At 40.9% G+C, this 14792-nt stretch overlaps 2 protein-coding genes across 2 annotated transcripts; both read left to right on the forward strand.

Moving 5' to 3' along the window:
• The first annotated feature begins 380 nt into the window (after positions 1 to 380).
• On the forward strand, positions 381 to 5097 carry LOC141767481 (guanylyl cyclase-activating protein 1-like). The gene is made up of 4 exons (XM_074634818.1): positions 381 to 703; positions 2481 to 2630; positions 2821 to 2911; positions 4047 to 5097. Exons 1-4 carry the CDS (start codon positions 437 to 439, stop codon positions 4175 to 4177), a joined length of 639 nt encoding a protein of 212 aa, XP_074490919.1. The 5' UTR covers positions 381 to 436; the 3' UTR covers positions 4178 to 5097.
• A 2594-nt stretch (positions 5098 to 7691) lies between these two features.
• Positions 7692 to 14130, forward strand: irf6 (interferon regulatory factor 6). Its single transcript, XM_074634791.1, has 8 exons — positions 7692 to 7906; positions 8226 to 8408; positions 9845 to 10040; positions 10125 to 10223; positions 10779 to 11045; positions 11765 to 12157; positions 12294 to 12412; positions 13067 to 14130. Exons 2-8 carry the CDS (start codon positions 8235 to 8237, stop codon positions 13289 to 13291), a joined length of 1473 nt encoding a protein of 490 aa, XP_074490892.1. The 5' UTR covers positions 7692 to 7906; positions 8226 to 8234; the 3' UTR covers positions 13292 to 14130.
• The last annotated feature ends 662 nt before the right edge of the window (positions 14131 to 14792 follow it).

Raw genomic sequence — 14792 nt, forward strand, 5'->3', positions numbered from 1 at the left:
TAAGCCAAACACAAATTATAAATCAATCACAATTCCTCAAGAATTCATAGCAAACTTTTTTTTCCTTCTTATTCATATAAATAAATAGTAATTCTTAATAAACATAAAACCTTGTATGAATGACCTTAAATTATATACTTATTTACCCAACAAATTCCTCAGAGTTCATTAAGCACACAAATGCCTATAGAAATTGGGTAAATGAGCAGTAATAATTGATATTTGATTCATAATAGCCAGTCAGACATTTTGAATATTAATTGTTGGTCAGCTGGTGTCTGGGGTTTACTTCTTCAATTAGGTCTCTCTTATTAGTTGGGTCTTTGCTGGCAAGCAAAGTGGATTACATATTCTGAGCCTTTCACACAGACGCACAGAGAGATGAACACACACACACACCGCATCCTGCTGCTTGTTTTCAGTCTGCATACTGGCCATGCCCGGATGCTCGGTGGATATACTGCATACTGGTGATGGTTTTTTCCAGGATTTCCTACATCTAGACATGGGAAACTGCACTGGGTTGACTGTGGAGGATCTACAAGCTTGTGAGAGTCATCATTGGTACAGAAAATTCATGACCGAGTGCCCATCTGGACTTCTCACCTTTTACGAGTTCAAGCAGTTCTTTGGCCTGAGGAACCTGTCGGATACGTCTAACGCCTACGTTAGGACCATGTTTACAACGTTTGATATGAATAATGTAAGACGATTTATAATCTTCTTCTCTACGTATACTCATCATTAGTTGCTTTTCATCTTTACTGAATAGGATTGACAGTAAAATGTTTAGATGGTGATGGTACAGTTCACATTGCATTTATTTTTATTTGCAGGTATATAACTTATGATAATTCTGCTAATATGAATAATACAAATCATACTCATAATATATCAATAATACTGATAATTTGCTACTACCATTACCATTAATAAGGATTATAACGATCATCATCATCCTCATCATCAGAGAACCTACAAGGATTTTAAAATGCATGTATGTATATATGTTTGCATGTGCTTCATTTCCACCAACTATTTCATGTCTATTAATACGCTATGGCACACTGTATAAGCAAAGAAACTGGTTCATCTCACTATTTAAAAACAGTGCATGTGTTTTCCTTCAGTGGCTGCCCATGTTTTCATTAGATTGTTTCTGCTAATACAAATCTGACTGAGAAGCTCTTAGTCTATTAGAGAGGGGGCTTATCCCAGCGACCCTGCTTACACAACTGACCTACAACCTTAAACAAGACAGGTGCATCCTCTTTTGAACAGCGTAGCAAAGTATTACATTTAAAGGTACAGTGTGTTGGATTTGGTGACATCTAGTGGTGTGGTTGCAGATTGCAACCAACTGAGTACCCCTCCGCTCACTCCTCTCTTTCCAAGACTGTGGTAACGTGAGCCACTGAGTGCAAAACCGTGATAATGGCGTTGCCTCACTCAGAGGCCATCCTTACCATAATAACACTACTTTAGGAGTAACGGAAGTCAGACGGCGGCTGGTGGTACCACAGCTTTACACTCTGCAGCTCACGTTACCCAAGCCCCCAGAAAGAGCGCCGGTTGTTGATCCCAATTTTCGTAGTGGCCAAACGGCGGTACTAGAACTTCCGATGCCATTGGGTCCCAAAAGACTTTTCCCCATAGACTTACATTGGTAAAGAGACGTCTGTAACTCAGCGGATAATGTTTTTTGAGGTGAATCAACTTCCCAGTACGAACATTCTAATAGCCCTTATTTAAATCATTAGGTCCTAAAAGTTGTAAGATGCACTAATAGCTGAATCCAGAGTTATTTCCCTTCCTCCGTTCATGTGAATGAGACCCAGACCGAGGCTGGAGCGAAGGCTGGGAGGCGGTGTTAGCAAGCCGTGACGACAGCGTGACGTTGTGACCCCGTGACCGAGCCATGTGACCGAGCAGACGCTACTACGCCTGCGCCATTGGCCCAATGGATGCGGAAGATCGCCGTAAGATTGGGATACTTTTCCAGTCGGAAGTCCAGCCACTTTGGCTTCATGCGCTGTTGAGACACTTCCATAGGAATGAACGGGGCCCCGTCCCCAACGCTGCATCCAGTTCTCACTCTAGAGCCAGTGTTTGGTTTGTCCGTTCTGGGCTACTGTAGAAACATGGCGGGGCAACATGGCGGACTCCGTGCAGAGGACCTGCTCCCTATGTAGATATGAAGGGCTCATTCTAAGTTAGTGAGAACACAACGATTCTTAGTTTCAGGTGATTATACACTAATGAAAACATAGTTATGAAAATTATATTCCATTTCTGCTAATAGATTCCCCGAGATGTTACATACTGGACCATTAAAGAAGTTATATAATGGTGGGCAACGGGCCTTAATTCCACAATTTGCCCGTTTTTTTGCACATACTTCAATGTAGGAGGCGTACACTGAATGCCATACTGCTCTGCTAAAGACAATGCTCAACATGGTGTTTCCTTTTCTTTCATAGGATGGCTTCATTGATTTCATGGAGTACGTAGCCGCTCTGAGCCTGGTGCTGAAGGGAGGAGTGCAGCAGAAGCTCCGCTGGTACTTTAAACTGTATGATGTTGACGGGAGCGGCTACATCGACCGTGACGAGCTTCTGCAGATAATTAAGGTGCACATGAGCCTTCATGTTAAAGCTTTGACCCATGGCTTAGTGACTTAAGAAAAAAAACAAGTACTGTCCTGAACCAACCAGCTCAGAAAGACCACTCAGGTCTGAATGACACAGAAACCAACAATTACATGTGTCAGTTACATGTGTCAGTTTTTAACATGATCTCCTTTATTTGTGTCATGTTTAGTCCATCCGTGCAATCAATGGGATTCCTTGTGTGATATCAGCAGAGGACTTTGCCAACATGGTGTTTGACAAGATTGACATCAATGGAGATGGTGAGACACTGGGGGGATACAGACTGGGCTGGGAAGGGGCCAGATGGAAAAAAGCTGAATATCTAAAAAGGGACAGTGTGTAGGATTTGGTGGCATCTAGTGGTGAGTACCCCTCCGTTCACTCCTCTCTTTTCAAGACTGCGGTAACGTGAGCTGCTGAGTGCAAAACCGTGGTAACGCCGTTCACCTCGCTCAGAGGCCATCCTTACCATAATAACACTACTTTAGGAGCAACGGAAGTCAGACGGCAGCTGGTGGTACCACGGTTTTGCAATCGCATTCCCTAACGTAAGAACGTGAAAGGCTCTCTCTAGAGCCAGTGTTTGGTTTGTCCGTTCTGTGCTGCTGTAGAAACATGGCAGAGCAACATGGCGGACTCCGTGAAGAGGACCTGCTCCTTATGTTGATCAAGCCCCCAGGAAGAGCACCGGGCATAGAAGCAAATTTTCGTTGTGGCCAAATGGCGGTACTACAACTTCTGTGTCCGTCACGTGATGCTATTGGGCCCAAAAAGACTTTTTCCAATAGACTTACATTTGGAAAGACACGTATGTAACTGTAATGTTTTTGAGGTCAATCAACTTCCCAGTACGAACACTTGAATAGCCTTTATTTAAATCGTTAGGTCCTAAAAGTTGTAAGATGCACTAATAGCTGAATCCAGAGTTATTTCCCTTCCTCCGTTCATGTGAATGAGACCCAGACCGAGGCTGGAGCGAAGGCTGGGAGGTGGAGTTAAAAGAAACGCTACTGCGCCTGCTCCATGTGCCCAATGGATGTGGAAGATCGCCGGATGATCCGGGTACTTTATCACTCGGCAGTCGAGCCATTTTGGCTTCATGCGCCACTAAGCAACTCTCATAGGAATGCCTGCCTACAACGCTGTATCCAGTTCTCTTTATACATCCATGATGTAGATATGAAGGACTCATTCTAAGGTAACGGAAACACAACGATTCTTAGTTTCAGGTGATTATACACTAATGAAAACGTAGTTATGAATATTATATTCCATTTCTGCTTATAGATTCCCCTAAATCCTACACACTGGACCTTTAACCCTGGCAAATTATTCACTGAATAGCTCTGTAAACATCATGAAAGGATTTAAGTTCAGTGTGTTTGTTTTTTCCAGGTGAACTTTCCTATGAAGAGTTCATGGATGGGGTTCAGAACGACGCCATGCTGCTGACTACACTAACAGAGAGTTTGGACCTCACACACATTGTCCAAAAAATCGAAGGAGAGATGAGGGCCAAAGTATAATATCTCAAACTTTATGGACTCTGAAATATACATTTCTGTATAACTGTGCCAGAGCTGAAGATGTGGGTTCACGATAACCCACAAATCATCAGGACAAATGGGTGTGAACTAAACTCCGGGTCATTGTCAAAGTGCAGCACGGTCGGTTGTACTGTTTTGGTTTTTCCTCACATATTCATGAGCCAGCGAAGGCTTTCCATCTCCCCCAAATATTAAAGTTGCATTCAATGAAAGGACACAAACTTTAAAAATCAGTTCTCAGGTGCATCCTCTGCTGGACTACAGCTGAAATGACACACTAAATGATTTCCCTCCAATGTGCATTAGGTGCCATTATTTCCATTCATTTAGCCATCTCATGCTGTTTGACATTAAATACATGTTGAACTTTATGTGTTTAGGTAAAACCTACTATTCAGACACCCATTGACTTCCTTTATATACATATATACTTTATATATATTGAAAGGAGCCAGCTGAGGTGGTTCGGGCATTTAGTAAGGATGCCCCCTGGGCGCCTCCCTAGGGAAGTGTTCCAGGCACGACCAGCTAGGAGGAGGCCACAGAGAAGACCCAGGACTAGGTGGAGAGATTATATTTCCACACTGGCCTGGGAACGCCTCGGGATCCCCAAGTCAGAGCTGGTCAATGTGGCCTGGGAAAGGGAAGTTTGGGGTCCCTTGCTGGAGCTGTTGCCCCCGTGACCCGACCCCAGATAAGCGGTTGAAGATGAGATGAGATAAGATGAGATATATACCGTACAGTAGAGTTGCCTGAGATGTCTCTTCTTCTGAGCCATTACATAGATGTAGATGTTTTTGTGAAGCCTTTACAGCAAAGCTGTTTTATAATTTTAATAACTTTAAATGAAATAGATGCAAAGCTCTGCCTACATTGAGGTAGATTCACAGTAATGCATAGAATAAACAATAAAAGTACCTTCATCAAAATCATGTGCCTTTCTTCTTTAATCAGCCTCTAGTCTGAATCCTTTTCATTTTTTTGACTGTTTATTTAACTTAAGATGCACTTCAAATTGAAAAGCAAAGTAACTGGATACAACAAGCTAACAACCGTTGCAGCTTTTTTTTTTACAACCCTGACGAGCTTAGAAACATGTTTTTCTTGTCATTTCCACAGCAGTAGACAGCCTGCAGTCTGGGGTTTTCTGAATTAAAGTTCAACATTAGATTAGTTTAAGATGCTGTCTAGAGAATTTATGTTTAAAAAGAAAAAGACTTGTTTTTATATGTGCACATTTCTAGAGGTAAATGACAGAAGAAAGTATCTTTGTGTCACCAAACAAATGTTGTTGTAAAGTGTTAAGCAAGAAGCCTCTCCAGCATTAATAATGTAGAGAGCTCAGTAAGTGATAGATTTGAATTAGTACTGTGTTTTCATTCATTCTTTATAGTTCAGTCAGAACTTTTATTTTATTTATTATATTTATTTTGAATAATAAGATGATCCAAGGTGTTTGTGCATCGGTTTATTATGGGTGATGACAGTGTGTGTGTGTGTGTGTGTGTGTGTGTTGCATATGTACACTCTTGAATGGGACTGGCTAAATTCACATAAAGTCCCACAAGTTTTTTGATGACTTTGTGGTAGTTGTTTCTCAACCATTTTGTGACAAGTTAAAATCAAACTAACGTCCACTCTCGACCCCTCATCACAGATTGTGGCATTAATGTGGACGGTCTGGGAGTTTTGCCATCAAGGATCGTTTCATTTGACTCATTTTTAGTGTCCTGAAGACAGAAGAGTATTCAGTATTCCACAACGAACAGGGATATGGGCTATTCTTTTTTATCCCTTTGATGACCCCTTTACAGTACCCTTTATGATAAATGTAGCCTACAGTATGTTGGGGACTACTGCATACATGATTGGGGTCTTTGATCCTTTGTGATGCTACAGCTGGAACTATACTGTGACCTATTGGGCCGAAGACAACCCATCACACCCAGCAGCCACTGTAGGCTCAAACAACAATCTACTACAAAATGCAAATAATTAGCATCACACACACACACACACATGGCGACGGACTCATTATGGATATTATGCTGAAACCAGGAAACCCAACTGGATGTGGGTCACACGCTCTCAGAGCCATGAGTGGTTTCAGGGAGTGGCTTGTTGTTGTCGGGCTGTTTTGGTTGCTATTATTATTATTATGATTAGTGAGAGGATCATCATCATCAACCGTCCGCCGTCTTGTTTCACTTCATAGTGTTTTCTTTGGAAACTCCCGCTCTGCATGCCGGCTGAGTCATAAATTATGTCTGCAAGTGTACAAAGTAGCCTAGAGGCTTTATGGATATGCATGTCTAGATGTAGGTCACTTAAAACTAAACTAAAACTTCTTATCACACTCTTCAAAGCAAATAACAAACATAAAAATGTATATATGGTACATATACCATGGTATTGTCAAAAATACCACAGTATGTTAAATATACCATGCTGTACCATGTTACTATCAAAATGGTACATATACCATTATTATTATTATGTATTATTGTTTATATTATTTTTTTACCCCTATCAGGAGCTATAACCCGGATATTTTATTATATCTTCAACTGTGCAATACTGATTTAACAGTACAATAATTTAGTGCAATAATTCCGCTGTGCAATAATCTGGTTTACTCCAGCATTAACACCGCATTTATTTATACAGAACATTTAAACTATTATTCTTATTTTACACTATTCTTGCATCTTTATAAATTATGCATTTATAATATTTGCTTAGATGCTTTTTTTCAGCATTATTATTTGCACTGTTGTTTTATATATATATATATATATATATATATATAAACATATATATACGTACATGTGCAAATATATACAAATATACACATATATACACATATATATACATATGTAAATATATACATATCTTATTTTATACTATTCTTGCATCTTTATAAATGCATGCATTTATAATATTTGCTTAGATCCTATTTTTCAGCATTATTATTATTTGCACTGTTATTATATATATATAAATATACATATATATATACACACATATATATATAAACATATATATATATATATATACACACACATATATATATATATATATATATATACACACATATGTATATATATACATATACACACATATATATATACATATATATACACACATATATATATATATATATATATATATATATATATATATTTATATTTATATATAAAAATAGAGAAATCATGAGAAAATATAAATAAGAAATATATATATTATGTATATATATTTCTTATTTATATTTTCTCATGATTTCTCTATTTTTATATATTTATATTTATATTCTAGAACAGGAGCAAAACTCAATTTCCCCCCGGGGATCAATAAAGTATCCCAGTGAAATGTCCAGATGGAAAACTAAAGTGTCCTGTCCACGTGCAGCTCTCCCCTCAGCTGCTCAGTAAAGGTGTGTCACCGGCGTGACGTCACGCCTGTACCTGAGTTTCGGTGAGGAGAGGAGGGAGGAGGAGAGGAGGGGAGGGGAATCAGTGAACAACATCAGCTCTACAGACTCCTCAGACATTAATCTGGTGTTATTCGCTCGCAGCTTCGTCTCAGTGGTTCTCGGTGGTCTGTTTTCTCAGAGTGATTCTGCAGCAGAGGTTGAGATTACCGGAGGAAAACCCGGTTCGTCTCCGGCTGCTGGTGAGCAGGCCGCTCCTACTTCCTGGTTCACCACAGGTATGTGTGTCCTTCTTTAGTATCAGGTCTGGTCGCTTTGTTTATTTGAGTTTTGGATCAATTCTACTGTATTTCTAACGTTTTAAAGATATAGTGACCCTTCACACAAAGTCTAACCTTCAAGCAGCTGCAGCTATAAAACAAATAAGTTAAATAAGTTAAAGGTCATCCAGTCTGTCAGAGAGAGAGAGAGAGAGAGAGAGGCTGGTTTAAAAATGTTTGGAGAATCCGGACGCGCAGGATTTGTGAGCTGCATCACTGAGTCAAGAGGAACAGTATCTACAGTAGACTGACTTGTTTGTGTTTGTTGTGTTGTCAGCCAGGCAGGATGGCGATCACCCCTCGACGGGTCCGTCTGAAGCCCTGGCTGGTGGCTCAGGTGGACAGCGGCAGGTACCCGGGTCTGGGCTGGATCGACCGGGAGGCCATGCGCTTCAGGATCCCATGGAAACACGCCACACGACACACACCCCAGCACGAGGACGAGGACACCATATTTAAGGTTAAACCAACACTTAACAGATGTCATTGCAACACTAAAAAGTTCAGCTAAAAGAGGAATCCAATGTTTGTTTACCTCCTGAGGCTGATGTTGGCACTGCTGCACATGCAAGAAGTTGGGCGCTCACATGTTTTTAGTCCATATTTATTCCATGTTAAAGGAACGTTTGAGCTGGTTCATACCTGTTTTTTAAATAGGCCTTTTGTGGAGCAACAGCTGGTTTTGCAACCCAGTTACATAAGTCCTCTCTCTGGCTTCTAGCATTAGGATATAGCCATGGGGTCATGTAGTGCAGGGGTTCTCGACCTTCAGTATCCTGAGGCCCACTTCTGATTGTTAAAAAGATTTCCGAGGACCACCTTCCCAAATAAATTAAAAACTGAGCTCCAACAACATTTTTTTCGTTTATAAAAACCACTCAACTTTATGTCACTGCATCCGAGACATATGTCTGTAAAGGGGAGACTCGTGGGTACCCATAGAACCCATTTTCATTCACATATCTTGAGGTCAGGGGTCAAGAGACCCGTCTAAAAATGGCCATGACAGTTTTTCCTCGCCAAAATTTAGTGTATATTTGGAGCATTATTTAGCCTTCTTCCCAACAAGACGGCAAGACATGGTTGGGACCAATGGATTCTTTAGGTTTTTTAGTTTCCTATGATACCGGTCTCTTTAAAACTGAGCCCGCTACAACCCTCTAAAAGACAGAATAGCGGCCATCGGATTTTGAAGAGGTTAATCTAACCATTTGACAGGTCCTCCACGGCCCACTAGGTGGTCCTCTGAGTGGTTGAGAATAGCTGATGTGGTTGGTCTTTCCAGAATTGGAGGACAATTTAGGCATCGACACTTTATTTTATAATTTTCTGTAATGTATTTAAGAAAAACAGCTAATAAACCATCAAATAACTTAATTCGTCCAACTCGGGCATCAAAAGTACACTTTTTATGAGATGTTTTATTAACTTCGCCAAGGCCGAAGGCCGTTGTGTTTTCAACGGCGTTGGTTTGTCCGTTTGCACTCTTTCCTTGTACGAGTGCATTGCGTCTTCTTTGTCCCTGTACAATCACCACCAAACTAAATGGTAGTGAAAAAGTGAAATTGTGTTTTGGTGTAACATCAGGAAAACATGTTGGTATTGAGCACATCAATTGGGTGACATTGTACACACACATTTCAAAGGAAAGGACATCTTTAGGGGGGTGATGAGACATTTTCTACATCTACTGGCATAACTGTAAATATATTCCATGGGTCTTAACCATGCACATTAATCTATTGTCCATTATCTTGGATATCTCTTAAGGTATCCCACATAGTGCATCAAATACATTTAAAAAAACAAAACAGTACAAATATGTGGATCCTGTGCAGAAATATAAAAACGTTACTGTGATATTGATACCTCCTCTGTGTTTAAACGTTCCTCCAGGCGTGGGCCGTAGAGACCGGGAAGTTCCAGGAGGGAGTTGATGAACCTGATCCCGCCAAGTGGAAAGCTCAGCTTCGATGTGCCCTGAACAAAAGCAGAGAATTCAACCTGGTCTACGACGGCACCAAAGAGGTCCCCATGAACCCTTTGAAGATCTATGATGTCTGCGACATCCCACAGCCCCTCAGTAGCCAGGGTAAGGAAGAGCTGGCTGGCTTTATTCGCCCTCAGTTACAAATTTTCCTCTGTTTCACTTTATTTCTTTACACTTCCCCTACAGCCTCCTCAGATGCTGGTTCTTGGACTCCGCATGATGATGATGGTGGAGAGGAAGATCTTCCAAATACACCAGAGTCTCTCCCTCCATACCCATCCAATGGTAAATAACTTCTCTTACATTACATGCATATATATACTTTTTAATTTCCTGGTTCACGTAAAGGCTGGGGGAGGGGGGAGTAACAATGAAAAGTAAAACCGTGTGGAAAAGAGGAAATTAGGATAACAGAGGTTGATCAAACAAAGAATGTTTATTTACTTACAGAACCAAAACTGACCACTACACAACTTAAAGTACTTAACTAAAACACAAGTTTACTGACAACATAAGACAGCTAGCAAAATAGAATAACAGCTCCTCTTGCGAGGAGCGTCGCAACATCTGTCCACACCCGCACAACCCTGGACAGCCGAACTGGCACCGCTGTCACCTCCTCCGCAGCCTTTTTAACTTCACCCTGATTACTGATCAGCCGCAGCTACGCACACTCATCCCTCACAGCTGCACAAGGGGGGAAGGGCAGCACCTGACGGACTCAGGAGAAGAGGAAAATGAAACAACACCCTACCACTGCACGTAACACCTGGCTTACACCAAAAAGCAAAGTTAATTGCTGTTAACAGTTAATTAATTCTTCTCTCTTTCCTCATTCAGGCACCAGTCCCTCTCCTCTCATCATGTGGTCTCCGATGAGCTCGGACTCCTCTATGCAGCCTCCCAGTTGTCCCCCTTCAAACGAGGTCTGGCCCAAAGAGGAGCCTCTTAAAATCTGGCCTAAAGAGGAGCCTGTGGATGTGGAGATGCACCCTTCACCCCTGGGTGACATGCCTCCCGCTGCTCTGCCTGATCAACCGATGCAGCAACCTACTCTACCCGACGTCCTGTTTGCCTCTCCAGAGATGTGGATCAGTTCCCTACCGAGTAAGCACGCACTGATCACTGCATTTCATTGAAGAGACAGTCCACCGAAAAAAATGTGTTTTCCTGTTTCCCAGACTGCAGTTAGTCGATTCAAAGAGATTTAGTTGGATACTACAGCTCAGCCCAGTCCATGAAATGTCCTAAGATTGCTGGGTCTTGTAGTTTTTATTAAACAATACCCAAAAAGGAGTAAATACAGTAGTGCCTTTGTTGAGGACTATTTTTAGCTGGAATTCGGTGAGTATCTACAGCAGCAGGACGGTGTATGTGGGATTGACTCCAAATAAACTACACTGCACATGTTCATTGTAATGTCAGTCAGTGAAACAATGTGGCTTATTGTTTGTATTGAGCGACAACTCCTTTTTTTATGGACAACAATGGAGGAATATGCCACACAGCCAATTAGGGCTGCACGATTTCTAAAAAAAATCGTATTGCAATTATTATGACTGATATTGCAAATGCGATATGTTTTGCAACATTAAAGCGAATGATCATTTTTACATCATTATTCTCATTTTCATTGAAAAACATATTAAAATGATCAATTGTGCAGCCCTATAGCCAATACTTGTTAGAAGGATCAATTAATTGGGTGGCACTTCAGGTGCAGTGGGAGAAATTGTAAGTTTATCTTTTTGGGTGAATTGTCCCTGTTTTAAATTGAAGCATAACTTGTATGTCAAACATGGTTTCTGCATTTGTCTCCGACCCAGTGACCGACCTGGAGGTGCAGTTCTGGTACAGAGGTAAGGAGATGTGTCCCACAGCGAACGTCAGCAACCCGCAGGGCTGCAGGCTGTTCTACGGAGACCTCGGCCCCATGGTCAACCAGGAGGAGCTGTTCGGGCCTGTGAACCTGGAACAGCTCCGCTTTCCGACCACGGAGCACATCACCAATGACAAGCAGAGGATTTTCACAAACCGCCTGCTGGATGTGATGGACAGAGGCCTAATCCTGGAGGTCAGCGGTCACGACATCTATGCAGTGCGTCTCTGCCAGTGCAAGGTGTACTGGTCCGGTCCCTGCGCTCCGAATCCAACTGCTCCGAATCTCATAGAGCGCCAGAGGAAGGTCAAACTCTTCTGCCTGGAGTCCTTTCTCAGTGGTAAGTAGGATTCTCACAACAACTTGAGTTACATGTAGATTTTATTTACATTATGGTCTTTGCAGCTCTTAAAAAATGTAATTATTCTCTCTTTCTGAGAAGGAATTCTAATGATAATAAATGTTATGGTGTGCAGGAGTGATCGCCCACCAGCGCGGCCAGACACCAATCCCTCCTACCTTTGAAATCAACCTGTGTTTTGGAGAGGAGTGGCCTGATGGGAGGCCCAGAGAGAGGAAACTTATCATGGTTCAGGTGAGGAACAAGAAGTAACGGGCCAGTAATCAGTAGCCATAAACCGTGCATGAACAAACTTTATCTCTCTTTACAGCAGTAGAAAGAATAGTCTATTCAATAAGCAATAGTAATGTGCATGAAAATATTTCACTGCATGAAAAAACATTTTGCATGAAAATATTTTTTATAAAAGACACAAGCAGAAAATCCATTCTTAGTTAAACATATTTTTTCTATTATTTACCGCCCAAAGTTGGCCCACCATATGGTTCGATTTGGCCCTTAAGATGTTTCTAACGAAAAAATAAATACATTTTGAGGTAAAATGTGCTTTAAATATATAGGAATCCCTAATTATTTTTCATAATCTGAGCACGGCAGGTAGAGACAGGAAGTCCATCAATTAGGGGAACTTGGGATGGTAGCATTTTGCATTTTAACAATACAATACAATAGGTGTTTGATTTTGGCCCGTGACCCACCATTACATTTTAGTTTTGGCCCTCCAAGGGACAAAGTTTCAGCACCCCTGATTTAAAGCAAATAAAAGCTGCTGAATATTAACTCTAGCTGCAGCTCTTTACACCCTTTTTCACAACTCATATTTCTCTTCTCATCCTCATCAGTCAATAAGCTGTAGTCTCTGACTCATACTTGTCCTCTCTCCTGCAGATCATTCCAGTGGTAGCCCGCATGATATGCGAGATGTTTTCTGGCGACAACACGCGATCCTTCGACAGCGGCAGCGTTCGCCTGCAGATCTCTATCCCAGATATCAAAGACAACATAGTGACCCACCTAAAGCAGCTGTACTGCCTGCTGCAGACCCACCAGGACGGCTGGGCGCTGCCAACCGGCCAGGGCATCAACATCGTCCAGGCTCTGCAGGCACAGTGAAGCAAACATATACATCACTGTGTGTGTCTCACACTGCTACTGTTAGCAAAGAAGTACTTATGTGAAATCAGATTTAGAAGTGTGCACACTATACTGTAGGATTCTTGTGCTTTTCTCTAGTAACGTGCTACTGTGACGATGCTTTTCTGTATATAGAAGTAGTGGCTTCAAGCCTGCATCCCTCTGCATGCTTTGTGCAGGATCTGTAGACGGATGAGGTGACTGCATGGGCCAAAGTCCTGCTTGCTGCAACGGAACATTTAACATAGTTAATGAGTTACAGAAATCTCCCTGTGCCTTATTTGTCTTTCCTGGAGTCAAGAAACACTGCAGAATACCTTTTTATCTTTTGACCTCATTATAAAATGTTTTGAAGCAACACATTCAGCGTGGGATTTGTATGTGATGGATAAAATATAGGCAATAATGAATCAAAATATAGATTATTCTATTCATTTATGACTAATCAGACTAGACTGTTTGAGATCTATTTATCCTGCCAGCACATGTAATTAATTGTTTCACTTTTTTAAACAAATGACAGAAGCATCAGTTTTCTGGTGACCTGGCCTGCGGATTTGTCTTCAGTTTTATTTTTCCATCTATATCGTAGGATATTTTTGTATTCACATCTTTGATTTTTAAGCCATTTGTTGTATCCATTTAACTAAACAACATTCAGCTATAAATATATATATATATATATATATATATATATATATATATGGGTCTGTTTTAATATGGATGCCACTGCACTTTGGGGTGCTGAATTATGTTTTACATCTAGTTGAACTCATCCTGTGATTGTTTATTTTATCAATAAAAAAATGCCAAAATAACGTTGTTTATGAATGATGACAAACCTAGTGAACTTTTTTCTGGGCAAAGAAAGTAAAATAAATTAATATTAGCTTTGCACAATTTATTGTTGTACAAACATTGTTTACTTTTCTGCCCCAGCTGGTTGACTGATGAAGCTGCAGGCTGACAGATTAGTGAGTTATCTGCAGCTCTGCATCGTCTGAATGTGCTCGTGCAGCGTTGCTGACCTCTAGTGGTTTAGTTTAACAGCAGCCTGTTTCGGATGAGTACAATCTTGTGTAATGTGTTTTGGGGGTCTGAACCTCCAAAGTGAGGTTGTTTGGATAGTTTACATTCATTTGATTTCCAGCCATCTGATGATAAATGCCAAATAAATCATTGGAGTGACCGATATCTTTAGAGTATGACCCGTCATTGGAGCAGATGGGGCAAGGCAAACAGAAAAAAGTGTGGTTTTAATGGTATTGAGTAACTTGGAAATTGATATGTTTCTGGAATAAAGCTGAAGTAGGAGAGATTAGAGTTTATATGATTAATCGGCGTGCCTCAGACTTCCTTTCTAACACCCCCGCGTTAAGATGCCAAAATGAGACGTCTTAAGCAGAGCCATGTAGAGAGATATTATTTTATTTATATTAATATTTCTATGTAAAATTCATGAATTAAAAAAAAACAAAAC

Source organism: Sebastes fasciatus, chromosome 1, assembly GCF_043250625.1.
Source record: "Sebastes fasciatus isolate fSebFas1 chromosome 1, fSebFas1.pri, whole genome shotgun sequence".
NCBI lineage: Eukaryota > Metazoa > Chordata > Actinopteri > Perciformes > Sebastidae > Sebastes > Sebastes fasciatus.